The 26,064-nt window shown below is 42.4% G+C and overlaps 1 protein-coding gene across 1 annotated transcript in view; it reads right to left on the bottom strand.

The window, feature by feature from the left end:
• Positions 1–1,250: 1,250 nt before the first annotated feature.
• LOC100299281 (quinone oxidoreductase-like protein 2) overlaps positions 1,251–26,064 on the bottom strand; it is a 55,292-nt gene continuing 30,478 nt past the window's right edge. The window contains exons 8-11 of the mRNA XM_015475215.3: positions 25,671–25,752; positions 20,843–21,024; positions 18,622–18,850; positions 1,251–2,973 (exon numbers count right to left, since the gene is read on the bottom strand). Of these exons, the coding sequence (XP_015330701.2) occupies positions 2,905–2,973; positions 18,622–18,850; positions 20,843–21,024; positions 25,671–25,752 (562 nt within the window). The 3' untranslated portion in view covers positions 1,251–2,904. The remainder of the gene's footprint in view (positions 2,974–18,621; positions 18,851–20,842; positions 21,025–25,670; positions 25,753–26,064) is intronic.

Consider the following 26,064-nt stretch of genomic DNA (forward strand, 5'->3'; position numbering starts at 1 on the left):
GATGGTGGAACAACCAAACGATGACTAAAATGTGAGTCAAATGCTTTCAAATCAAATCATTCCAATGAAGCAGGAACACAGGCAAGCAGAGAACAGGTCATTAGAGGTTCTAACCAATACTTGTTAAACCTGAAGAAACTCACTCTCCTTAATGACTGCCTCTTTCAATCTAAGTCATTTTGACATTAGTGAGCTGGGGACAATCGATCTTTATTACTAGTGACATCTGATCAGCTCTGAACAGTGGGAAAGGGAGCTGCCTGGGGGAGGGGGAGAGGTTGTACAGTCTTCTCAATCTTAATTTGTCTTCCTTCTCTCCTGGGGTCTATCCAGCATGTCTTTCAATTATCCCAAAGGGTATCAGAAAATTTTAAAATAGGTGTCTTGATATTTTTGAAAACTAACTTTCATTTAAATACAAAATTAGCTCATGTTAAGAAGTAAGTGTGGGGAGAATGCAGGCGAAGAGAGCCTTGTCATTCAATGGAACCACAGAGCATGCAGCCCCCAGAGACTGAAATGGGCAGCCAGGCATGGAAGAAGTTTGAGCTCTGGCTCTCATGGCAGCTCCACATGGGCCCACAACAGACACATGGTGGGTCCCTGATCTCATCCCCCTCCCCCTTCCTTCTGCTAATTTCTCGGTTTTAAATTCTCTCCCTAAATGTTCACTTTCTATTTCATAATTCAGTTTTTCCAAAAGCTTTTTGGTGAGGAAACCCTGTGAAGATGGGTGTTTTTGAATGGCCTGGATATTTATCAGAAAACAAAGCCTCTTTCCAATTTTCTGTTTCTTGTGTTGAATTTCTTATTTTACATCTTTCAAGCAATTTGTCTGTTTCATCTAGTTGTCAATTCACTGCTTGGTTTAATGATCATATCATACCTGCTTGTAAGCGTACTTCAACAGCATCTTATATGGTTTTCTGTTTTCTTTAACTTCTGACAAATGGTTAGAAAAAGAAAACAAAGCTTCTTACCACGCGTATTGGAACTGGAGCTCATCAAAAACAAGTAGAAGTACTTCCATTCCAGTGGTATCGGGTGTGTGTTTTTGCCCCCATCTTACTTCCCTCCTTTTGAGTGGCAATAAGGAGGACTGGAGAACAATGTTTATAACCAAAAAAGAAAGGACCTCTCCCCACAGACCAGGACTCAGGCAGAGACAGGAGCATCCTTCAACCTAAGCCAGTCACTCTCCTTACTCTCTGCTCTCTTCTCTGAATAAAGTCACTCAGTTGTGAGGGTAATATATTCTTTTATTTTTTATTTTGGTAAAATATATGCAATATGAAATTGGCCCTTTTAGCCATTTTTAAGTGAACAGGTCAGTAGCATTAACTATGTTTACATTGTTTTGCAGCCACTGTTCATCTCCAAAACTTTCTCATCTTCCCAAACTGGAACTTTAGACCCATTAAACAATAACTCCCCATTTCCTCCCCTCCACCCCAGGCCCTGGCAAGCACAATTTTACTTTCTGTTTCTAGGAATCTGACATTTCTAGGTACTTCACATAAGTGGAATTAAACAGTATTTGGCCTCTTGGGACTGGCTTACTTCAATTTGCACAATGTTCTCAGGGTTCATCCATGTTCTGAATGTGTCAGAATTTCCTTCTTTCTCAAGGTTGAATAGTACTCCACTGTATGTATATACATTGGTCTGTTGGTGAACATCTGGGCTGTTCCCAAGGTAACATGTTCTTAATCCCACAACTTAAGACTTTCAGATCATTCAAATTCAATTCAGTTCAAGGGTAACTCACTGTGCTAGGTGTGTGTGGTACAAAGGTGACTCAGACATGGTACCTGCTCTCTAGGAACTTATGCTATCTTGGGAAGGGAAGAAAGAAAGAACTCAAGTAACTAGCAAGTGCTAATCACCTACTGTGTGCCGGTGCTTTGCCCAATCACTGCATGTATTGCTCAGAATAACTTCGTGAGGTGGAGACTGTAACATCCACTTTTCAGGAGAAAATGAAAGCTTGAAGACCTTAACTAACCACCTCCAACGTGTTGAGACTGAGACTCAAACCCACCTCTTGAATTCAGAATCCTGTGTTCATTCCTTTAGACATGCCACTCCTGCTGGTACAAGGCAGAATGTGACACAGCCTGAGGGAGGTGCTATAGGAAAGTAGAGAAGAGATGGCCACGCACCTGAGGGGGCAAGCTCGTGGCAGAGGTAGGTCTCAGAGGCCAGGAAGGCTTATGTTTAACAAAGATAAGGGAGAAGAGGAAATAGCTTGAGAAGAGGAAGGTGGAGGAGACAAGCAATCTCAGTGTACACTGAGAGACCAACGCTGCTGTCCAATATGGGCAGAGAGGGGCAAAATCCTGGTCGTGGTGAAATGCTCGCTCAAGGAGTCCGAACACCACCATGGAGACAATGGTGAGCCATTGTAGGGTTCTGAGACAACACACAATTGTAGCTGCACTTTGGGAAGGTCACCAAGGCAGTAACATATAACAAGAATGGAGAGGGAGGGGGTAGATTAAAGGTAGGAAAGTTAGGAGGTCACTGGAATTAGCAGATATGACATGATTAGTCAGAATGGAAAACAGGATGTGGTGTGTAAGACTTCTTAGAGGTGGAGATGACAGAACTTGGCCATGGATGCGTTATGAATAGGTGATCATACATCTTGGGACACCTGTTCTCCTGGTGTAATTACTAACAGCATCCTTTCACTCTCAACTGTGTCCAAGTCTGGACAATAAAGTACATGATCACACTATCTAGGAATAAGAAAACAGAATAAAAGATGACTCTAAAAGATCTTGAAACTGGATTAATAAGGAAGGTGGTAATATGGGAAAAAAAACATGGATGGGAAATCAGGTTTCTTTGGAAAGATGATGAGTTTGGGTTTAGACATGCTGAGTTTGCTGAAGTGAAAATTTATTTAAGGGAGAGAAGCACCTTGCCTGTGGATTTACGCTGTGTGACATGAAGGAAGGCATCATTGACCTAAAAAGAAAATCCAAAAATATGTGGTCAGACTTGCAACTATGCATATTTCAACAAAGATTTGTTACTGGATCAATTCTTAAAATAGCTCAAGTATTATCATGTCTCCAACAAAATGTAGGTAACTATCTAATGCAATATTAACTAAGTAACTGATCACCACAAACTCAAAGGAAAACAATGAGGATAATCTAACCTCAGAATTTTTCTGTCTAAACTATAATTTTTAATATTATCAGATAAATAACATCAGGTTAAAACTCTTCAGGCCTGCCCATACTCTACTGTAATATTTCTGAATATTCTAGCTTTTGAAAAGAATGGAGCCACTGCCAGAAGGATCAATAATGTAATTTTTTACAATTTTTTTTCTTTTTCTTTTTCTTTTTAATTACCTTGTTTCCAGTGCAACTGAAATTACAATCTCTCTGAAATCCTTTTTTAGAAATACAAAGATATAAAACATAAATTAAAAATTAGCCACAGTAATCAAGATTGTGACAGTGGTGTAAGAATAAACAAACAGGTCAATGGAACTATTACAGAACCAAAAAATAGACCCACACAAATACAGTCAGCTGATCTTTGACAAAGGAGCAAAAGCGATTCAATGGAGAAAGAATATTCTTAAAAAAAAAAAAAAGGTGCTAGAACAAATGAACATCCAATGCAAAAAAAATTAATCAAGACACTGTCCTTATGTCTTTCACCAAATTAACTCACAGTGAATCTTACACATAAATGTAAAAAGCAAACCTATAAAACTTCCAGAAGAAAACAAGAAAAAAAATCTAAGGCACCTTATGCTTGGCAATGAGTTTTTTAATATAACATCAAAGCATAATCTAGGAAAATAAAAATTGGTAGGACTGCCCTGATGGTACAGTGGATTAGAATCTGCCTGCCCATGCAGGAGATTACAGGTTCAATCCCTGGTCTGGGAAGATTCCACACGCCGTGCAGCAACTAAGCCTGTGTGCCACAACTACTGAGCCCAAGCTCTAGAGCCCGTCAGCTCCAACTAGAGCTACTACAGCCCATACTCCAAAACAAGAGGAGCCACCACATGAGAAGTCCCTGCACTGCGACGAGAGAGTAGCTCCCCAGCCCTCTACAACCAGAGAAAGTCCTCAAACAGCAAAAAAGACCCAATAAATAAATAAAATGAATTAAGTTTTTAAAAATTGGTAAGTTGGACATCATTAAAACTAAAAACTGCTGTCTGCAAAAGACACTTCAAAGAATAAAAATATAAAACACAGCCTGGGATAAAAGTATTTGCAAAATGTGTATCTGATAAAGAACTTTTATCTAAAATCCACAAAGAATTCTTAAACCTCAACAATAAGAAAACAAACAACCCCATTTAAGAATGTGCAAAAGGTCTAGGCAGACATTTTACTAAAGAAGACATACAGACAGTAAGTAAGCCTACGAAAGACATTCATCATATGTCATTAGAGAATTAAAACAACAGTGAGATCCTACTACACACCTGTTGGAACGTCTAAAATTCAAAACTAAGCATCAAATGCTGATAACAATGTGGAGCAATGGCAACTTTCATTCATCATTGGTGGGAATCGTAGTTGCAAAATGATATAGCTACTTTGGAAGATAGTTCAGCAGTTTCTTATAAAACTAAACATATTCTTACCATATGATCCAGTAATTGTGTTCCTAAGTATTTACCCAAATGAGTTGAAAACTTATATCTACACAAAAACCTACACAAGAGTGTTTATAGCAGCTTTGTTTATATTTGCCAAAACTTGAGAGCAACCAAGATGTCCCTCTGAAGGGGAATGGGCAAACAAGCTGTAGTATATCCATACCACGTAATATTATTCAGTGATAAGAAGAAATGAGCTATCAAGTCATGAAAAGTCATGGAGGAAACTTAACAAGATATAAGATGAACTTACAAAAATTATTAATATTTCTCTATATCAAAAATAATCAACTAGAAAACACAACAGAAAATATTGTTCTCAAGAGCAACAAAAACAAAAAGTACTTGTAATTAACATAACTCAGGCAATCCAGAAGACTTTAAGGAGAAAAACTTTAAATTCTATTTAAAAACAGGAATGATCTGAATAACTAGCAAAATGTCCCTGTTTACAAATTACAGAACTTAAAACTGTAAAACTATCACTTCTCCCCCAAATTAATCTGTAAAGTCAACACAGTTCCATTCAAAAGTTCAGCTAGAATTTTGAGGAACTTAAGAAATTTATTTCAAAATTTTTCTAAAAGGATAAAGATTCACAAATATCTAAGTCATATTTGAAAAAGAAGAACAGGTGGAAGAGTTACTCTTCCAGATACTGAAACATACTTCAAAGCTATAAATATAAAACAGTGAAATACTATTACAGGAATAAACATGTGAACCAGGAAACAGAATGGAAAGCAGAGTGCAGACACACACATGTGTACCTGGGAACTTAAAATAAGACAAAGGCAGTATCACAAATCAATAGAGAAACAATGAACTACTGAGTCTGATAAAGCAAGCTCATTATAAGGAGAAAAATTAAAATTGATTACCTAATTTATATCTAAATCAAAGGTAATTTCAGATGGATTTAAATCCTTAAATGTGAAATGAAAGTACAAAGTTAAAAAAGAAAAATAGAGAAGAAAATCACTGTGAACCAGGGATGACAAAGGACTTATGAAATAGCTCCAAATAGCACTAATCACAAGGCAAAACATTGATGTGTTTGCTTATATTAAATGCAAACAAAGGTGACACACACTTGACAACTCTGGAAGGACAGACTTTCTCAAAGCCTCAACATTGTCGTTTTAGTCAATTCTTTTGCAACTCTAGGGACTGTAGCCCGCCAGGCTCCTCTGTCCATGGGAATTCCCAGGCAAGAAAACTGGAGCGGGTTGCTACTTCCTTCTCCAGGGGATCTTCCTGACCCAAGAATTGAACCCACATCTCCTACTTGGTAGGTGGATTCTTAACCACTGAGCCACCTGGGAAGCCCCCAAACTAACACGTAGAACCTTGTTAATCACATTGTGGTTCAGGACCACAGGCTTCTGCATCATCTGGGAGCTTATTAGAAACGCACAGCCTTAAGCCCCACCCCACTCTTATTGAATTATAATGTGTATCTTAACATGATTCCTGTGCACATTAAAGTTTGAGAACCATAGGTTATACAGGAACTTTTGCAAATTAGTAAGAAAGAGCAATCTCCCATAGAAAACTTCCAAAGGGCTAAATTACAGTTCAAAGAATTGAAGACCTGAAAGGCTTGCAAATATACAAAGAGATGCTAAAAATAATTAGAAACCAGGGAAATGCAAATTAAAATGGTAAAATACCACTTTATGCTTATAAATTTGAATAAGCCATCAGAAAGCTGGAAAGAAAGTGAAAGTCAAAGTTGCTCAGTCATGTTCGACTCTTCGCAACCCCGTGGACTATACAGTCCATGGAATTCTCCAGGCCATAATACTGGAGTGGGTAGCCATTCCCTTCTCCAGCGGATCTTCCCAACCCAGGGATCGAAATCAAGGTCTCCCGCATTGCGGGTGGATTCTTTACCAGCTGAGCCACCATGCTATATACCGACGGGTGGTAAATAAATAAAAACATTCTCATGCATTGCTGGTAGAGGCATAGACAGGGCAAGTCATTCTGGAGAACAGTTGGCAGTCAGATAAAATAGGCATACACCCTATGACCCAACTACTTTATTCCTGGGAGAATACTCCCCTAGCAACACTTGCACAAGTCCTAACAGTCACCCATGAGACTGTTCATTATAGCACCAATCACAGGGGCAGGCAATCACATCAATTTTATCTTTAGGAAAGGGATCTGTAAACCATGGTAGATGCAGAGACTACTATGCAGCAATGAAGGGTAATGAACTGGACATAGGAACAGCAATGTGAGGCGATCTTTAAAAGACAGCACTGGGACTTCCCTGGTGGTCCAGTGGCTAAGACTACACTTCCCCATGCAGGGGGCCCAGATTTGATTTCTGGTCAGGAAACTAGAGATCAAAGATCCCAAGGGCCACAACTCAGACCTGGAGCAGCCAAATAAATCAATATTTTTTTTAAAAGATGGCACTGCATGAAAAAATAAAAAACAGAATAAGATCTACCGCACATTTACATCACTTGAAAATAGATTAGCACACAAAATGATTCTGTGTGCTTTACAGAGAAATTTAAATCCAAAGATAAGCATCAAATACATTATAAAGACTGACTCTGAGGGGAGGAAAAGAAGATAAGGGAGTAAGTAAATAGAGACAGCCATAAATATACAGACATAAAAGCCAAAGAGGGGCCTTGTGTGGTCCAACAATGAAAATGTGCTTTGAAAGAGGATTTTGATTAACCAAGCCTTTCCCCTTGAAATCCTCCCCCAAAAGCATAAGAAAAATAACTAAATAAAAATAAGCACAGAAGCAAATCAATCGTGGCAATCTCCCCGCAGCATGAAATGCCTGGTTTCTCAGGAACATGTGTCTTTCAGGGCTTTGTGCCTTACAGAGACCTTCCCAATCTGTGCAGATTTAGATGTACTCAGAGGAGGTGGGAGATGTCTAAGACAGATGTCTGAAACACTCATCTTCACCCTGTCAATAACTCAAAGATACGTCTCCAGGTGACTCACAGCTGCATCACTCTCCCTGTCAGTTAGAAGTCGCTTGTTCCCGGAGATCTGTCACAGGCCAACAACAGAAAATACTTGGGGAAAAAAACATAACTGAAGAGAGTGGTATTTCTCTTCAGCTGGCATCCTAGACACATGAGGAATCCTCTGCAAATGAATGTTAACATAAAAAGAGAGCTGTCCCTTCAAATGTTAAAACTTACTTTCAATCTGTCTGCATATAAATCTTCATAAAAATGTAGCACATTTATCTAACTTCTTTAGAAGATAATATGGGGGATGGAAGAAAATAGAACCTTTTTGTTCCATGACTTGGGAATCTCGTAATTCTGAATATCCATTATTCTGCCTTTTGTTTTTTAGATGCTCTGTTAACTCTATGTCCAGATGCTACCTCTGTTGTGACAGCTGCTTCTAAAAATAACCCAGCTCTGTCCCTTTCTACCTTTCGATTTCTATCTGGGCTAGGAAAATAGACAACTGGTGGTGTTGAAACTAGATATTTAATGAGTGATAAGACTCTCAGTCAGAGACTAGGAAGTGAAGCACACGGCTTTAGACCAGAGTCTTTTGATAGATAATTCAGATAGCTGGGGACATCCCTGCCCCACCCCCCAACCTCTTCTGTATCCTACAGGCTGTGTCACAGAGAGAGAGGCTGCTCCATACTGATGCCTAGATAGATACACAGACTGTATCCAGCACCCTGGTTCTCTGCCCTGCCGTGGCTGAAGTCAATTACATTTGTCTCTGGAGATAAGCAACCTGGAATGTAGGGGCAGGGTGAGAACCTGTTTTAGGTTCTGCTGTTGGAATTTTTAATTAGCTCATTAGACAGGAGTAATCAGAGTAACCTGTGTGTGTGTGTTTGTGCTAAGTCACTTCAGTTGTGTCCAACTCTGTGTGACCTTATGGACTGTAGCCTGCCAGGCTTCTCTGTCCATGGGATTCTCCAGGGAGGAATACTGGAGTGGGCAGCCATGCCTTCCTTCAGGGGATCTTCCTGACTCAGGGATAGAACCCAGGTCTCTTAAGTCTCCTGCATTGGCAGGCGAGTTCTTTACCACTAGCACCACCTGGGAACCCCAGTCAGCGTAACCTACAGTTCCCTAAATATATTATGCTGATTCATGTTTCCCATTAGAAAGCAGCTCTTCCTCCCAACACAGCACTGTCCTGAGACTGTCCCAACTAAAAAAAAAAAATTCCTTAAGTCTTACAGAATGTACCCAGCAAACATTTGATGAATAAAACAAACTCATGAATGAATAAGTATATCGGGGACTGAGTGGGATTGTTTTTAAAAGGTAGAAATGTTTAGTCAATGATACACTGTCATAGTTGAATTATATTTATCAGACCACTGCTCTGATAGAAGCGAACCTGAATCTTCTTTTACAAGTCAGTCAGTGCATTTCACCAGAAAAGATACAGCTGGCAAAGGAGCATATGAAAAGATATTCAGGATCACTATTCATTAGAGAAATGCAAATTAAACCGAGAATCAAATACCACACTACGCACCCACTGAACGGATGGATTTAAAGACAACAGCTGACAACACTAAGTTCTGGCAGGGGCAAAGCAACGTTCCTGCATTGTTGGGGGACATGCAAAATATTACAACCACTTGGATAAACAGTTTTATAGTTATTAAAAGGTAAACATATCATATCAGACCAGTACAATGCTTGTACTGAAATGTCCACACAGACAGTCGTTGCCATTTCCTTCTCTAGGGGATCTTCCCAATCCAGGAGTTGAACCCAAGTCTCCTGCATTGGCAGGCGGATTCTCTACCACTGAGCCACCTGGGAAGGCCGTATATTGAAGCACCAGTTTCTAATCCAGAATATACGAAAAGAAAGAAAATCTATGTACTATGGGCTTTGAAAGAAATGCAATAGTAGCAACCTTGCCTTCAAAATCATGGGCTGTAGAGCCTGTAACAGAATTGCTTCTCAGCAGCTGAGGTATAGAGAGCAAAATACTGATTTGTCTAGCTTGCCCTTCCTTGAGGAGCATAAGCACATTATATTTAGAATTCTGCATAGATTGCTTTTAAACTGACGTTCTTTTTTTTTAATTGAGATATAGTTGATTTACAACATGTTAGTTTCTGATGTACAGCAAAGTGACTCAGTTATGAACGCGTGCTAAGTCGCTTCAGTCACGTCTGATTCTTTGCAACCCTGTGGACTATATAGCTCACAAGTCTCCTCTGTCCAAGGGATTCTCCAGGCAAGAATACCGGAGTGAGTTGCCATTTCCTTCTCCAGGGGATCTTCCCGACCCAGGGTCAAACCTGTGTCACTTATGTCTCCTGCATTGGCAGCCGGGTTCTATTAACACTAGCACCACCTGGGGAGCCCCCATTCAGTTAAAGATATATATTTTTTCATAGTCTTTTCCATTATGGTTTATTACAGAACATTGAATGTAGTTACCTGTACTATATACATATATATATATATATACACACACACATATATATCAGAACTTTGTTGTTTATCCATTTTACATATAACAGTTTGCATCTATTTATCTCAAACTCCCAATCCATTCCTCCTCACCCCTTCCCCAAATGGGGGGATGTTCTGTTCTCTATCAGAGAGTCTTAAATTGGTATTACTATTTAATGATGTTATCTAGCCACCACTGTAGACTGGGAGGGGCAGTCGGGGGATCTGCTGCTCAATAAATAAAGCCAATTAAATGTGTAAATTAAAAAAAAAAAAAAAGGTTAAGCATAACACTTACCACATGACCTAGAAATCGCAGTCATAAAGTAAATAAAAATGTTCAGTTCAGTTCAGTTGTGTCTGACTCTTTGAGACCCCGTGGACTGCAGCATGCCAGGCCTCCCTGTCCATCCCCAACTCCCAGAGTTTACTCAAACTCTGTCCATCAAGTCGGTGATGTCATCCAACCATCTCATCCTCTGTTGTCCCCTTCTTCTCCACCTTCAATCTTTCCCAGCATCCAGGTCTTTTCAAATGAGTCAGTTCAGTTCAAAGGAACTTTCTGGAGTGACAGACATGATCTGCATCTTGACTGCAGGGCGGTGCTTACATGACTGTATGTTTGTCAAAGCTAGACAAAGTTTTACTATATGCTTCCCCGGTGGCTCAGCTGGTAAAAGAACCCACCTATAATGAGGGAGACCTGGCTTTGATCCCTGGGTTGGAAAGATCCCCTGCAGAAGGAGGATCCCCACTCCAGTACTCTGGCCTGGAGAATTCCACGGACTGTACAGTCCATGGGATCAAAAACAGTCGGACGTGACTGAGCGACTTTCACTACTACATGCAGTTCAGTTCGGTCGCTGAGTCATGTCCGACTCTTTGAGACCCCCGCACGCCAGGCTTCTCTGTCCATCACCAGCTCCCAGAGCTTGCTCAAACTCATGTCCATTGAGTCGGTGATGCCATCCAACCATCTCATCCTCTGTCGTCCCCTTCTCCTTCCACCTTCAATCTTTCCCAGCATCAGGGTCTTTTCCAATGAGTCAGTTCTTTGCATCAGGTGACCAAAGTATTGGAGCTTCAGCATCAGTCCTTCCAATGAATATTCAGGACTGATTTCCTTTAAGATGGACTGGTTGGATCTCCTTGCAGTCCAGGCAACTCTCAGCACGACAGTTCAGAAGCATCAATTCTTCAGCACTCAGCTTTCTTTAGAGTCCAACTCTCACATCTATACATGACTACTGGAAAAAACCATAGCTTTGATGAGATGGACCTTTGTTGGCAAAGTAATGTCTCTGCTTTTTAATATGCTGTCTAGGTTGGTCATAGCTTTTCTTCCAAGGAGCAAGCATCTTTTAATTTCATGGCTGCAGTCACCATCTGCAGTGATTTTGGAGCCCAAAAAAGTAAAATCTCTGATTGTTTCCATTGTTTCCCCATCTATTTGCCATGAAGTGATGGGACCAGATGCCATGATCTTAATTTTTTGAATGTTGAGTTGTAAGCTAGCTTTTTCACTCTCCTCTTTCACTTTCATCAAGAGACTCTTTAGTTCTTCTTCGCTTTCTGCCATGAGGGCGATATCATCTGCATATCTGAGGTTACTGATATTTCTCCCGGCAACCTTGATTCCACCTTGTGCTTCATCCAGCCCGTCATTTCGCATGATATACTCTGCATGTAAATTAAATAAGCAAGGTGACAATATACAGCCTTGACATGCTTCTTTCCCAGTTTGGAATCAGTCCATTGTTCCAAGTATGGTTCTAACTGTTGCTTCTTGACCTGCATACAGATTTCTCAGGCAGCAGTTAAGGTGGTCTGGTATTCCTATCTCTTTCAGAATTTTCCACAGTTTGTTGTGATCTACATAGTCAAAGGCTTTGGCATAGTCAATAAAGCAGAAGTAGATGTTTTTATGGAACTCTCTTGCTTTTTCAATGATCCAACAGATGTTGGCAATTTGATCTCTGGTTCCTCTGCCTTTTCTAAAACCAGCTTGACTGTTGAAGCCTGACTTGGAGAATTTTGAATATGCAATTTTGGATTTTGAATATGCAACTATACCTCAATAAACCTGACTTTTAAAAAAAAAAGTCAAGCCATATATTATTAAACACAAAAATAAATAAATTTTCAATATCAAGTGTCAGCCTGGGTTCCCTAGAAAATCCAGCCTGATCAAAACATATGTTCTAATGCTGCACTGCAGTGCTGGCGGGGCAGGATGAGGGAAACGGGTGAATCAAGGAAGGAGGAAGAGGAAGCACAAGCTGAGTGTTACCAGTCCTGAACTGCTCAGAGCTTCAGGGGCAGATGCAGCTGGCTGTCGTCCACATGGGTCCTCTCCGGAGAGGCAGTATAAGACCCAAGGCACATAGAAACGGCCATCAGGAAAAGAGGAAAGGCAAGCGATTTATCTCCAGTCTCTTACTTGTCCCAGCTTGTCCAGTTGCGGGGGAGTCCCCACACACTTCTGGACGGTGTTACCCAGAGCCCCGCATCTGGTTTTTGGAGAAGCTAGAGCTTCAGCAGCTCCCTGATGAACAAAGCAGCGACCTTGCCTAGGATTAGCCCTATACTTAGGGAAAGTATGAGACAGTCAACAGCGTCAGGAGACAGACCCTAGGGATGGGCCCTGGGCTGCATTATTGCAGGGACAAGAGAAGTGTGATAAGTGGCCAAGGCCTAGGGCAGGGGGCTGGCTGATGTGAGGGGCCCATAAACTGGGTCTAGAGCAATGGACTAAAATAATACACATCCTATCAAAACAGAGTAATTTAATTCTTTAGAATATTCCACAGATACACTGAGGAAACCTCAAACAATTTCTAGCCATTAAATCTGTTCATGGAGTGATCTCACCCAACCTTCACAAAACAACAAGTTCAGATCCGTGAAGTATTGTGTCAGGTCGAGATGTGTGTGGGCGGCTCCCTACAGAAAAGAAATCCAGCACATCCAAATAATGCCACCCTCTGAGCAGATCACAGTGCTAATTCATGATCCACCCATCATGGTACAGACATAACAGTTCAGAAAACAACAAATTCTAGTAAAAATTCAAAATCTGAAGACTGTGTCTCTAATCCTGTCCTCTAAAGTGTCAACGGGCTTCCCAGGTGGCGCTAGTGGTAAAGAACCTGCCTGCCAATGCAGGAGACAAATAAGAGACGCTGGTTGGATCCCTGGGTTGGGAAGGTCCCCTGGAGAAGAGCATGGCAGTGTTCTTGCCTGGAGAATCCCATGGACCAGAGGGGCCGGAGGCCTACAGTCCACAGGGTCGCAAAGAGTCTGACATGACTGAAGCGACTTATGCACAAAGAGTCGATGCAAAGTGTTACAGTTTAGGGACTGAAAACGCTCAACTCAGTTATTTTACAATGACTACACGTTTTCCTTTAAACATGTTTGCTATGTGCTTTTATGTGTATTATCTTCTTTAATCGTCAACCCTAGGAGACTGTGTCAGGGGAAACACTGCCTGCAACCACCCACCCTGGCCAGGCAGTGCCAGATGTAGTAACCATTTGTGTGAGTTATTTTACAACAGGAAGTCCTGGTATGGAACACGGAACTAACAAGCCACCACCCACCAGAAGAATCCGGGAAAGGTCAAAAGGAGGTGTCCTACGACCTCCCAGAATCCTCTTCCCTGACATCCATCTTGGCTGAGCAATGTGTGCATCACCAGGAAAGACCTGAGTCAGAATGATTGGCCACAGATAACCGGGAAACTAAGCCCATCGCCAAAAAACCCAAGACTGCAAGCCATGAGGCAGAGCAGTTCTTCTGGGTTCCCTTATCCTCCTGCTCTCCATCTAAGCACCCTTTCCCAATAAAGTCTCTTGTTTTGTCAGCACCTGTATCTCCTCAGACAATTAATTTCTGAGTGTTAGGCAAGAGCCCACTTTTGGGGCCTGGAAGGGGCCCCCCTTCCTGCAACAGTTGGGTATGTTACTGCCCTCCCAACAGATGAGGGAACTAAATCACAAAGATGTAAATCACACAGCCAGTTAAGTTGCAGTGCCAGGGTGTGAGTTCTGGCAGTCTGACCCTAGAGCCCCATACTCTCAATCATTCATACTTGTACCTGATACTGTGTACCCGGCAGAATCCGGAGACACAGAGGTACAGCAGCACATGGTCCCTGCCTCCATGGAGTTTATGGACTACGGGAATGACAAACATGGAACCAGTAATTACAAGTAGGTAAAGGAGAAGCACAGAAGGTTACAGATGTTCATACCTCATGCCTACTAAAAAGGCTATGATACAAAATATGAGACCATGTTGAAACAGACTAGAAGCTGGGACCCTTTGCTGTGGTGCTTACAACCTGGACAAATGTCCCCTCAAGCAACAGAACACGAAGAAACTGGAAGGGACTAAAAATAACTGCATGGGCACTTCCCTGGTGCTCTAGTGGTTAAGACTCCATGCTCCCAGTGCAGGGGGTTCAGGCTCAATTCCTGGTCGAGGAACTAGATCTCACATACTGCAACTTAAAGATCCTGCGTGCTTCAACTAAGAATTTGCACACCACAATAAGAGTTCACATACCATAACGAAAGAACCTGCATGCTGCAACAGACTGAAGATCCTGTGTGACACAACTAAGACACAGAGCGGGCAAATATTCTTTTAAAAAGTCAAATAACTGCACACACGTGCAGTTGGGGCAAATTATGAACAACATGATACAAAAAGACGAAAAACCTACTTCTGAGGTGTTGGGGGCAAAAGCCGGGGGCTGCGGCATGATCTCTGCAAACGGCACCACCAAGGAGGTGGGCACACCACCTAAGGCCCTCTCCAGCCCGACCCTACCCTCAGCCCATTTGAGGGCCCAGTTTGCCCCACTTCAGGGAGTGAGCAAGGGAAACTACTCCTTTTTTTGCTGTCTCTGCAAAGCCTTGCCTGATTTCTTCCTCTGGCCTCTTATCAACTTCTATTGATTAAGGAGTACAAGAACTCTGGTCAGGAACAATATTAATATCAACTATCAAGGTCAAACCAATAGTCTACATATTCAGGAGAAAATATAAGATGGGAAGCACCAATATCTCTGGTATTATAGAAATACAAGTACAACAGTCATGTTCCAAGCCCAAGCAGGTTCTGACAAATGTGTCCAATATGTTGACTGATTTACATGAAAAAAATATTATTACAAAAGCTTTAAAGTTCAGTGAAATTAATTATAATTTCATTTAATCTTCATTTTAAAAATTCACAACTCCTGGTCACTTTAACAGTAAGTTTGTTCACATAGATGCCTGCATGACAGATGGATAAACTTCATACTCTAGGATACGGTTTCTAAGAAGAAATTTTCTGATTTAAGGACAGAGTCTGACCTGACCTTAAGGAGCTCTGATTCAAGACTCAGAGACATACCTGAACTAGATTCCAGGTCTATCATTACTACATGTCATTGGACAGGTTTCTTACCATTTACAAGTTCTGATTTCTTCATCTGTAGCATGTGATAAAAGATTGTTCATATTTCAAAGGTTTGTTGTGAAGACTGATTAGAAAATGCCTGTCAAGTGCTTAGCACAGCTCTTGACCCATAATAAACACCTACTGTCTGTGAGCTGCCATTATTACTAGTATTCTAAATAGCTTGCATACTGAAAGAAGAAGAAAGGGAAGAAATAGTAAATGGACAGAGTGTGAATGAGATGCTTGAAATGTGTTAGGGAACATGGCCTCGGACAACAGTTAATCACAGAAAAGTCAGCAGAGTGGGAAGAACTAGAAAAATCCTACATGCAGAGTCCTCATTGCAGAGTAGGCAAATGGAAGCTGAGAACTGTTAATAATTAGGTAATCTATGTTTAAGAGAAGAGAGAACTTCAGTGTGGGTAATTAAAACAATAATCACCTCTAGCTTTCTTTCATGCCTGAGCAGTACCTAGAACATGTCAAAGCAGAGAAGAAACAGCTCAAACTAGCACATGTTTCCACTTGGCTACTGCCTAATTGTTCTTATCCTCTATCAGCAGGTGTATATGAGCCTCAGGTAAAGCAAACCTCAGTTTACGAGTCACATAATAAAAGAGGAAAGGGACACAGAAATTCTCTAAACTGATGGTTTTCAAGTTTTTAAGCCACAGAACCTTTTCCAAAAAGAAAAGCATGAACACAAGAAATAAAATATGCAGTACTGAGGTCCCGGGGCTTCCCTGATAGCTCAATGGGTAAAGAATCTGCGTTCAACACAGGAGACCCCATTTGATTCCTGGTTTGGGAAGATCCGCTGGAGAAGGGATAGCCTACACACTCCAGGATTCTTGGGCTTCCCTTGTGGTTCAGCTGGTAAAGAATCCGCCTACAGTGTGGGAGACGTGGGTTTGATCCCTGGGTTAGGAAAATCCCCTTGAGAAGGGAAAGGCTACCCACTCCAGTATTCTGGCCTGGAGAATTCCATAGACAGTATGGGGTCGCAAAGAGTCGGACACAACTGAGCGACTTTCACTTTCACTTCACTTCACTGAGGTCCCAGCAGAGATGGAGCCCCAGAGCCGAGCAGCTCACTCTCATTCAGAATGTGGCTCAGAAGTATAAACTGAAAGCCATAGATACTAACCCTCAGCATTTTTTTGGCCATGACATGTGGCTCATGGGATCTTAGTTCCCCCACCAGGGATTGAACCTGGCCCCCAGCAGTGAAAGCACCGAATCCTAACCACTGGACCACAAGGGAATGCCTACTCCTCAACTTTACACATGTGGAAAGTAAAGATCAGAAAAGTGAGGGGACTTCCACAAAATTGCAAATAGATGGGGACAAAGCTGGAAACAGAATCCAATCAGTTTTCTGATGGCCAATAAGTTTCTCTTTTTACCACTGAAGATTACCTTCTTGACTGACATACCAAAAAGATGAGGAAGAAAGTAAACCACGTTTGAGAAGAATGTGTCTCATCTCATCTTAGGAAAACCATAAAAATGGAAGGTGGAGAGAATGAAACCTGGCACCTGGGGCTCCATTAATCTGCATATGAACAAACCATCGCCTCCACCAGTGGCTGACTAGAGTTACCAAAACAGTCGTTTGAAGAGTAAAACATATTAAGGGGAAAAAAAAGAAAAGAAAACTCCATGAATCCCCTAGTAGTCCAGTGGCTCAGCACTTGCACTGTCAGGGCCCAGGTTCGATCCCTGGCTGGGGAGCTAAAGTTCCACAAGTCATGCAGCACTGTCCAAAAAGAAAAACCCTGCACAGTGAATATCTAACAGATTTGCATTTACAACTACATTGCATATGCATGCACATAATTACACTTTGGAGGACGCTGAAGCCACATTAATGGGACTGTAATGTAGTGAAAAAAGGGCTTGAATAGCCAACAAAATTAACTACAGTGACTAATGGATGAATTACAGTCATTTGATACCGAGTATGATTTGCTGTTCTGTTCACAGAACTCCAGCTTAGATCATCTGGTTGTACTTTAAGAGTCTGCATTCTAAAACCAAAGGTCAAATGAAGGGCTTCCTTTTTAAACTCGTATGCTGTGCAGTTCAGAGTTCATATCAACACCAGTAAATCATTTTCTAAAGTACTATCACAACCCTCTGTTTAAGACACCAGCAATGTAGACAGAGCCCTCAAAATCCAGCTCCTTCATGGCCTTCACAGTTTCAGTTTCCCTCTGATTTACTAAGCCTGAGTATATAACTACACAACCTACAAGACAGAGAGAAATCCTATGATCCTGCAGCCTGTGAGACCCCATTGTGTTTTCATCCTTTAATTCCATATTAGGAAGATTTATAATTTCTAGAGAGAAACCGGGGCTTCCCAGGTGGCTCAGGTGGTAAAGAATCTGCCTGCAATGCAGAAGACCGGGGTTCAATCCCTCAGTTGGGAATATCCACCCCCTGGAGGAGGGCATGGCAACCTACTCCAGTATTCTTGCCTGGAGAATCCCATAGACAGAGGAGCCTGGTGGGTTACAGTCCATAGCGTCACAAAGAGTCAGACAGGACTAAAGTGACTTAGCACACACGCATGCAGAGAGAAACTATCCCATAGTTTGACACATATTTCCTGGCCTTAGCTATATCACTGGGAAAGATTGAAGGCAGGAGGAGAAGGGGATGACAGAGGATGAGATGGCTGGATGGTAACACCGACTTGATGGACATACATTTGAGCAAGCTCTGGGAGTTGGTGATGGACGGGGAAGCCTGGCGTGCTGCAGTCTATGGGGTCGCAAACAGTCGGACATGACTGAACAACTGAACTGACTGACTAGCTATATCATATTCCTTAAGAGTGTCTCAGGGGTTTCCCAGGTGGGGCAGTGGTAAAGAATCACCTGCCAATGCAGGAGACACAAGAGATGTGGGTTCAACTGTTGGATCAGGAAGATCCCCTGGAGGAGGAAATGGCACCCTACACCTGTATTCTTGCCTGGAAAATTTCATGGACAGAAGAGCCTGGTGGCCTACAGTCCAAGGGGGGTCGCAAAGTCAAACACGACTCAACAACTGAACACAAGAGCATCTCACCTCTTCCAGTTCAAAAACCTCTCCAATGTGTGGCTGGATGCGCCCTTCTTGGCAGTACTGAAGTGCTGAGGACAGGCTTCTGGAGAAGACGGGAAAGTTCTGCTGCCGGTATCTGCCCCAGTACAGCCCCATGGCAGTAACATTCTTCAGCAGCAGCAGATTGGCTGGTACAGAAGCAATGGTTCCTCCAGCGAAACCTACCACTACGATCCTGCCCTCATACGCCAGGCTGAGGGGAAAAGGAGGAAAAAACAAAGATTATAAAAGACAATGCACATTCACAGCCACCAGGATGGCTACTATTAAAAATAAAAGAGAAAATAAGTGTTAGCAAGGATCTAGAGAAGTGGACCCCTCAAGGAACATTGCTGAGATTGTAAAATGGTGCAAATGTTATGGAAAACAGCATGGAGATTCCTCAAAAACTCAAAACCAGAACTACCATATAACCCAGCAATCTCACTTCTGAGTCTATATCCAAAAGAACTGAAAGCAGAGTCTTGAAGAGGTATTTGAAGAGCCAAGTTCACAGTAGCACTATCTATAAAAGCCAAGAGGTGGAAACAATCCAAATGTCTATCCACTGATGGACTGGTAAACAGAAGGTGTTATATACATACAGTAGAGTATTATTTAGCCTTAAAAAGGAAGGAAACTCTGTCCCATTTTAAGACACAGATGAGCCTTAAGGTCATTACGGTAAGTGAAACAAGCCACTTACAGAAAAATGAATATTGTATTATTCTGCTTATCTGGGGTATCTAAAGAGTCAGATTCACAGAAACAAAGTAGAATAGCGATTACCAAGGGCTGGGGAGAAGGGGAGAAGAGAGTTACTTAATGGGTACAGAATTTCAGGTTTGCAAGAAGAAAGTCATGAAGACCTGTTTCACAATGTAAATATATTTAACACCACTGAACTCTACATTTTATAGCAGTTAATATAGCAAGCCTTTTGTTATATACTTTTTACCACACTAAAAAACAGTATGAGGGAAGAAAAAGCAATGGACAGTAATTAAGAGAGGCAGAAAATAGAATAGAGCTTATGGGAGTTGGCGGGCAGTTGTTTAATGGGTACAGAGTTTGTATTGGAGATGGTTACACAATATTGGAGATGGTGAACCAGTTTAACTGTACACTTAAAATGGTTAAAATGTTAAATACTAGGTTACCTGTATTTTACCACAATTAACAAAAAAAAAGCAACATGCATTAAATTCCCAGTTGGGAATTCCTCTTGACCTTGCAAACTAGCAGGGGGGAACCATTCTGCACCAGTTTGGATTTCTCAGTAGGAAAAGATAAAAAATAAGCCATAAGCAAGAAAGACAGTAAGGAGCAGAGGAACTAACCAGTCTTGTAAGGGGACCACACGGATCCCTTCTGTGGGCAAGCTGCTCTCTTTGCTTCTTCTCCTTAAGCTAAGATAAAGCACAAAACTATGCTTGCCAGGATGACATGAGAAATGAAGCTAATACTATCAGAGCACTGCAGACTTCCTGGTTGAAACGGAATGAGAATTAGTATAGATACAACAGTCCCATGAACTCTCCAGTGATTTTTTTTTTTTTAAATAAAACAAGTCAAGAAGACACCTACACTGGTGGTAGCTTCAGAAACCAGTAAGATCAAAAGAGACTCTCCCTTGGTGCATAGTGAACTGGGGGTCTGCCACCCCAGTAATTCTAACATCCAAACAATGATCTCCTCAAGAATTACCCAAAGAGGAGAGTTTGGGGGAGAATGGATACAGGTATATACATGGCTGAGTCCCTTTGCCATCTACCTGAAACTATCACATTGCTAATCAGCTATACTCCAATGCAAAATAAAAAGTTTAATTAAAAATAAAAAGAATTACCCATACCATGTATATAAAGTAGCTAGTGGGTGCAGGCAGAGCTGAATTTAACACATGTATAATTTCTAAAGCATTTGATATTGCCAACTAGAGAGTCTGCAGTTTTTTGTTTTTTGTTTTTTTTGGATATTTTCCAGTTGGCTATTTTGTTTTTGCTATATTTAAGCATTTCCTGATTTTCCCTCTGCTTCTATTCCTTTTCACCCACCCACTCAGCTGTTCCCGTTGATGCCAGTGCCTACAGGAAAAGTGAGCAGCAAAAACAAGAAAGCAGCAAGGCCGGAAGGAAGCCAGAGGTCTGGGAAGGTTTCAGCAGAGCCCCCAGTCTAGCCCACCCAGGAGGACCACCTCACCTACCTGCGGAGAGCCTCCAGGAAGATGTCTCCTCCCACCATGTCAATGACCACGTTCACCCCGCCACTGCCCACCAGCTTCCCCACAGCCTCCTTAAGGCTGCCCCGACTGTAGTTCACGCTGGACTGTGCCCCACTCTGCATCGCCAGCTGACACTTTTCATCACTTCCAGCTGCAGCTATTACCTACATGAAGAACACAACACTTCAGATGGTCCAGAATACATAGCAAGGGGCTCACCTGACCCGCCCAGCCTCCAAACAAAGGGTGCTGATCAAGGAAACCAATATGACCTCTGTCTTAGCACCAGCCTCAATCCAACACAGCAGGCCCATCACACAGCATCAATGTGCTGGCCTCTCCATGCCCCACTGACAACCGGGTCCACATTTCCAGGAACCCTGGAAGCTCAATGGGTCTAGCTAAGAAATAATTCAGGAGACACAACGTCTTCTTCAAATGAAAATTAAAACCACTATTTATTGCTGTGCATAGTCGTTCAGTCATGTCTGACTCTCTGCAACGCCATGGACTGTAGCCCACCAGGCTCTTCTGTCCATGGGAATTCTCCAGGCAAGAATACTGGAGTGGGCCGCCATGCCTCCTCCAGAGGATCTTCCCAACCCAGGGATTGAACCCAGGTCTCCCACATTGAAGGTGGATTCTTTACCATCTGAGCCACCAGGGGAAGCCCATCATTTACTGAGTACCCATTATGAGTCAAGTAGTAAGGATACAACCTAAATACCAAGCTTGGAGCCAAGAAAGCATGATCCAGCAGTATGATGGGGAAAGCACAGAGGGCTCTGAAGTGCAAGCTAGAGGCACCTAACCTAGAGCTAGAAGATCAGAAAGGGCTTCTCGGGGTAAAACATGATTCGGTGGAAACAGCTTAAAGTCAGACAGACCTGAGTTCAAATCCTGGCTCTGTTACTAACTAGCTGTGTTACTTAAAGCAAATTACTTAGTAAGATCTAATATTTACATAGTGCTTACTCTGTGCCAGACACTATTCTAAATGCCTTACATATATTAATAACTCATTTCACTTTAATAGCCCAATAATATACACACTATTATCATCCCCATTTTGAAGATGAAGAGACAGGCCAAAGAAGTCAAGTATCTTGCCCAAGGTCACACAACTCATGGGAGGCAGAACTGGGATCCAAACTCAGGTAATTCATCTCTAGAGTTTATGCTTTCAACATCTGTCTGCATTACCTGCCAACTTCTCTAAGTTTCAGTTACCCCCATCCATAAACTAAGATATATTTTTAAAATTAAAAGGAATAAGCACTTGGGAAACAAAGTGTTAGATCAATTGAATCTATTGTTAAACACAGGCAATTATTTATTCTATTTAAACCTAATAAGAACATTATGGGGGACTTACAGTTAGTCCCATTCTGAAGATGGAGACATTGACCCAGAGAGGTTAAGTACTTAAGCCAGGATTATTCATGTAGCAGGTGGTAGAACAACTATTCAAATCCAATGCTACTGATACTGAAGCCCACTCCTTCGAGCTGGGAGAAAGCCATGCCTACGGCCTGCCAAAGAGGACATAAATGGCTGTGGGCCATACTGTGAGGAGGTCTGAGGTTTGGAAGTCTTCAGAAAAGCTTCAGACACTGAAGCACTGCCTCCATGAATGGAAGTTGCTCAGTCGTGTCTGACTCTTTGCGACCCCATGGACTGTAGCCCGCCAGATTCCTCCATCCATGGGATTTTCTAGGCAAGAATACTGGAGTGGGTTGCCATTTCCTTCTCCAGGGGATCTTCCAGACCCGGGGATCAAACTCAGGTCTCCCGCATTTCGGGCAGATGCTTTACCATCTGAGCCACCAGGGAATCCCTCAACATTGCCTAGAGGTGCCTGTTCACTGGGCAGCCCCCACCACCCCAAGTACTTTGGCTTCAAGGTGACATTCAGAATGTGCATTCAAACACCCAAGAACATCTGTGCCCTTAAAAGAGTCCAGACTCACCCTTAACTATTTGAAGCTAAAAGTTACCCTCAAATGCTCCCCAGTGGAACCCTCAAACGGCTGCCCTGCACAGCAGCACCCACACACAGTGGGCACACAGTGGACACACAGTGGGCACACAGTGGGCACACACCAGACTAGGGCTGGGCACCTGACTCCAACTCCAGGATTCCTTGTAAGTCCCAAGGAGGCTTGCTGTGAATCATTTCTTTCCAGGTGCCTCACTTTCTTTATCTGTGAAATAGGGATAATAAACACTTCCATTCCCCATCTCCCATGGGTTCTGTGAGGACTAGGGTAAGATAATTGCTGTGCAGGCAATGTGAAAGCAACCTGAGACACTGTGAATGGAAGGTGTTATCAAAATGACATGTTCTGAGCAGTGACATGATGACATTATTTTTTTGTTTGTTTGCTTTTGCTTAAAACCATTATTCCTGCTAAAGAAAATACAAGCATGCATGCTCAGTCACTAAGTCGAGCATGGCTGTTTTGCAGCCCCATGGACTGTAGCCCACCAGGCTCCTCTGTCCATGGGATTTTCCAGGCAAGAATACTGGAGTGGGTTGCCATTTCCTCCTCCAGGGGATCTTCCTGACCCAGAGATCGAATCCACATCTCCTGGGATTAAATATTGGAATTAAAGCAAAATTTTGTATTTAATTTCTTGTATCTATTTAAAACAAACAGTACAGTCTTGTCTTCCCAGAAATGTAAAATAGTCAGTGTTTCTAAACAATGAGACTAATTTTGGTCTCCCACTTAAGAGAGGTGCTATAAGCCCTTATTTTGAGTGTGAATGTGTTAATATCCCATGAGGAGCCTCCTGGTATCTGAGACTAGTTTCAGAACTCACATGTCCTTCCCAAAAGAGAGTCAATGTGAGAAGAGAGCTGCCACCTGGAGAAATTCCAGATCAGTCCAATTATCACCAAACCAGGACAGTATGTTTGTGCCTCTAGGCTCCAGAGGAAGCTCACACTCAGCACATCCAACACTGAGCTCACCACTTCCTCCGAGGCTCTCAGTCCCAGCAAATGGCAAATCTCTAAGTGCATCTAGTTTGCGCCTTCCCACTCAATGTCTGATAATACCAGGATCCCTTTGTAAAGGATCCTCCCCAACACACTATGCCTCAGACTGGTACATGACACATGTGATCTCAATATGCCCACAACCACACGATGAGAAAAGCACTATCATACAAATGAGGTGACTGAAGCTGTTAAGCTAGAGACAGAGCGAGAACTTGCACCTAGGTCAGGCTAACTCCAGGGCTTCCCTGGTGGCTCAGATGGTAAAGAATCTGCCTGCAATGTGGGGATCCCTGGGTTGGGAAGATTCCCTGGAGCAGGGCATGGCAACCCACTCCAGTCTTCTTGCCTGGAGAATCCCCAGAAACAGAGGAGCCTGGCAGGCTACAGTCCATGAGGTCAGACAGACCTCATGCAGAGTGAGACACGACTGAGCAACTAAACACAACGCAGCAGGCCAACTTCAAGGTCCTTGTTCCTTCAACTATTTTAGGATGCTCTCCCGTTACCAAATTCTCTATTTTCTTCTGCTTTGGTATCTTTCTGATCATCACCTCCAGTGCCCTCTTTCAAGGATCATCACCTCGGGCCTCAATTGCTTCAAGAATCTGCCCTACTGCCTCCAGACTACACCTGACCCCCTGACCTTGTCCCATCCCTCATCCCCATCATTACCAAAGTGAACTCTGCAAAAATGCAAAGATGATCATGTCATTCCTCTGCGAAATCTTCAATAGCTCCTGACAGCTTCCAAGAAGTGTTCAGATTCCTCAGTGCCTCATGATCCTATCCCTTCCACCTCTCTAGAGTCACCCCCCACCATTGCCCACATCCTTTGCTCCACAGATGCTATTTGCCATTCCCTGAAGGAATCATGTTAGTACCTGTGTCTCTGTCTTCCCATGGCTTAAATGGCTTTCCCTTCCCTTCTCTTCTTCCACTATTCAACTGTAAATGTCAGCATAAATGTCCACCTTCTCCAAGAAATTCTTCTTCTCTGCCACTTAACTGGGTCTTTCTTTCATGTATTTATTTATTCACTTAAGAAATAATTATTTAGGGAATTTTCTGATAGTCCAGTGGCTAAGACCACACACTCCCAAAGCAGAGAGCCCAGGTTTGATTCCTGGTCAAGGGACTAGACCCCACAAGCCACAACTAAGAGTTACTCATGTCACAACTATAGGATACAATGAAGACTGAAGAGCCCACATGCTGCAACTAAGACCCAGCATAGCCAAATAAATAAATAAATTTACAAAATAATAATAATAATTATTGAATGCCTACGATGGTCTCGGCACCATGCTAGGTGCTGCAATTATAATAATGGATCAAACCGATACTGGTCCTGCCTTGAGGGGGGATTACAGTCCAGTGGGAAGGAGACATTGATCCAACAGGGCTAATCACACTATGAAAGAGAGTTACAGGACGCTCAGAGACCACATAGAGATAGTCCCATGGAGGGGAGGGACAGAGAATACTCCCCTGAAAAAGCAACATCTGAGTTTAAATTTGAAGTTCAGGGGAAGACAGTTTAGAGCATTACAGGTAGAAGGAATAGAATCTTCAGAAGCTGTGAGGCGAGTTGAATCTTACCAAGGTCTAATAACTGGAAGCACAAGAGACTTACTCCTCAGTCCCCTCACTAGTCTGCAAGCAAATAGATGGCAAGACTCTACTCCAGGCTACTTAACGTTCCCAGTACCTCACACCTGATTTTTTTATAAATAAAGGAATATATTCCATGTTTGAAAGCAGGAGGTATGATATTTTTTAATGGAGACTCGAACTTGCAAATACCTTGGCCTGAAGAATGTTTGTTGCCACATCTATCACGGCGAGGCCTGTGGCTCCAGCTGCTGCCGTCACTAAAACAGTTTCTCTGTGCAGGGAAAGAGGAGTGTTACTCAAGAAACCAAAAGTCATCCAGCAATATGATTTCATGAACGTTCTGAAGATGGGACATTTTAAAGCAAGACGAGAACTGAGAGTTCATCACATGAGTTTAACCCCCTCGTGTCCAGGTACACGTCCATGAACGCTCTCCAGCCTCCTGGGCCGTGTCATATATGTAGATCAGTGCTAATCTGGTCCAGTCCTGAAGAATTCCCAGGTGAGGGTCCTTAATCTCTCTAGGTAGCCTCTTCCTCATTTCATTGGTAGCCTTCCTTTGCGCTACCACTCCAATTTCTGC

Source organism: Bos taurus, chromosome 16 (genome assembly GCF_002263795.3).
Source record: "Bos taurus isolate L1 Dominette 01449 registration number 42190680 breed Hereford chromosome 16, ARS-UCD2.0, whole genome shotgun sequence".
NCBI classification, from domain to species: domain Eukaryota; kingdom Metazoa; phylum Chordata; class Mammalia; order Artiodactyla; family Bovidae; genus Bos; species Bos taurus.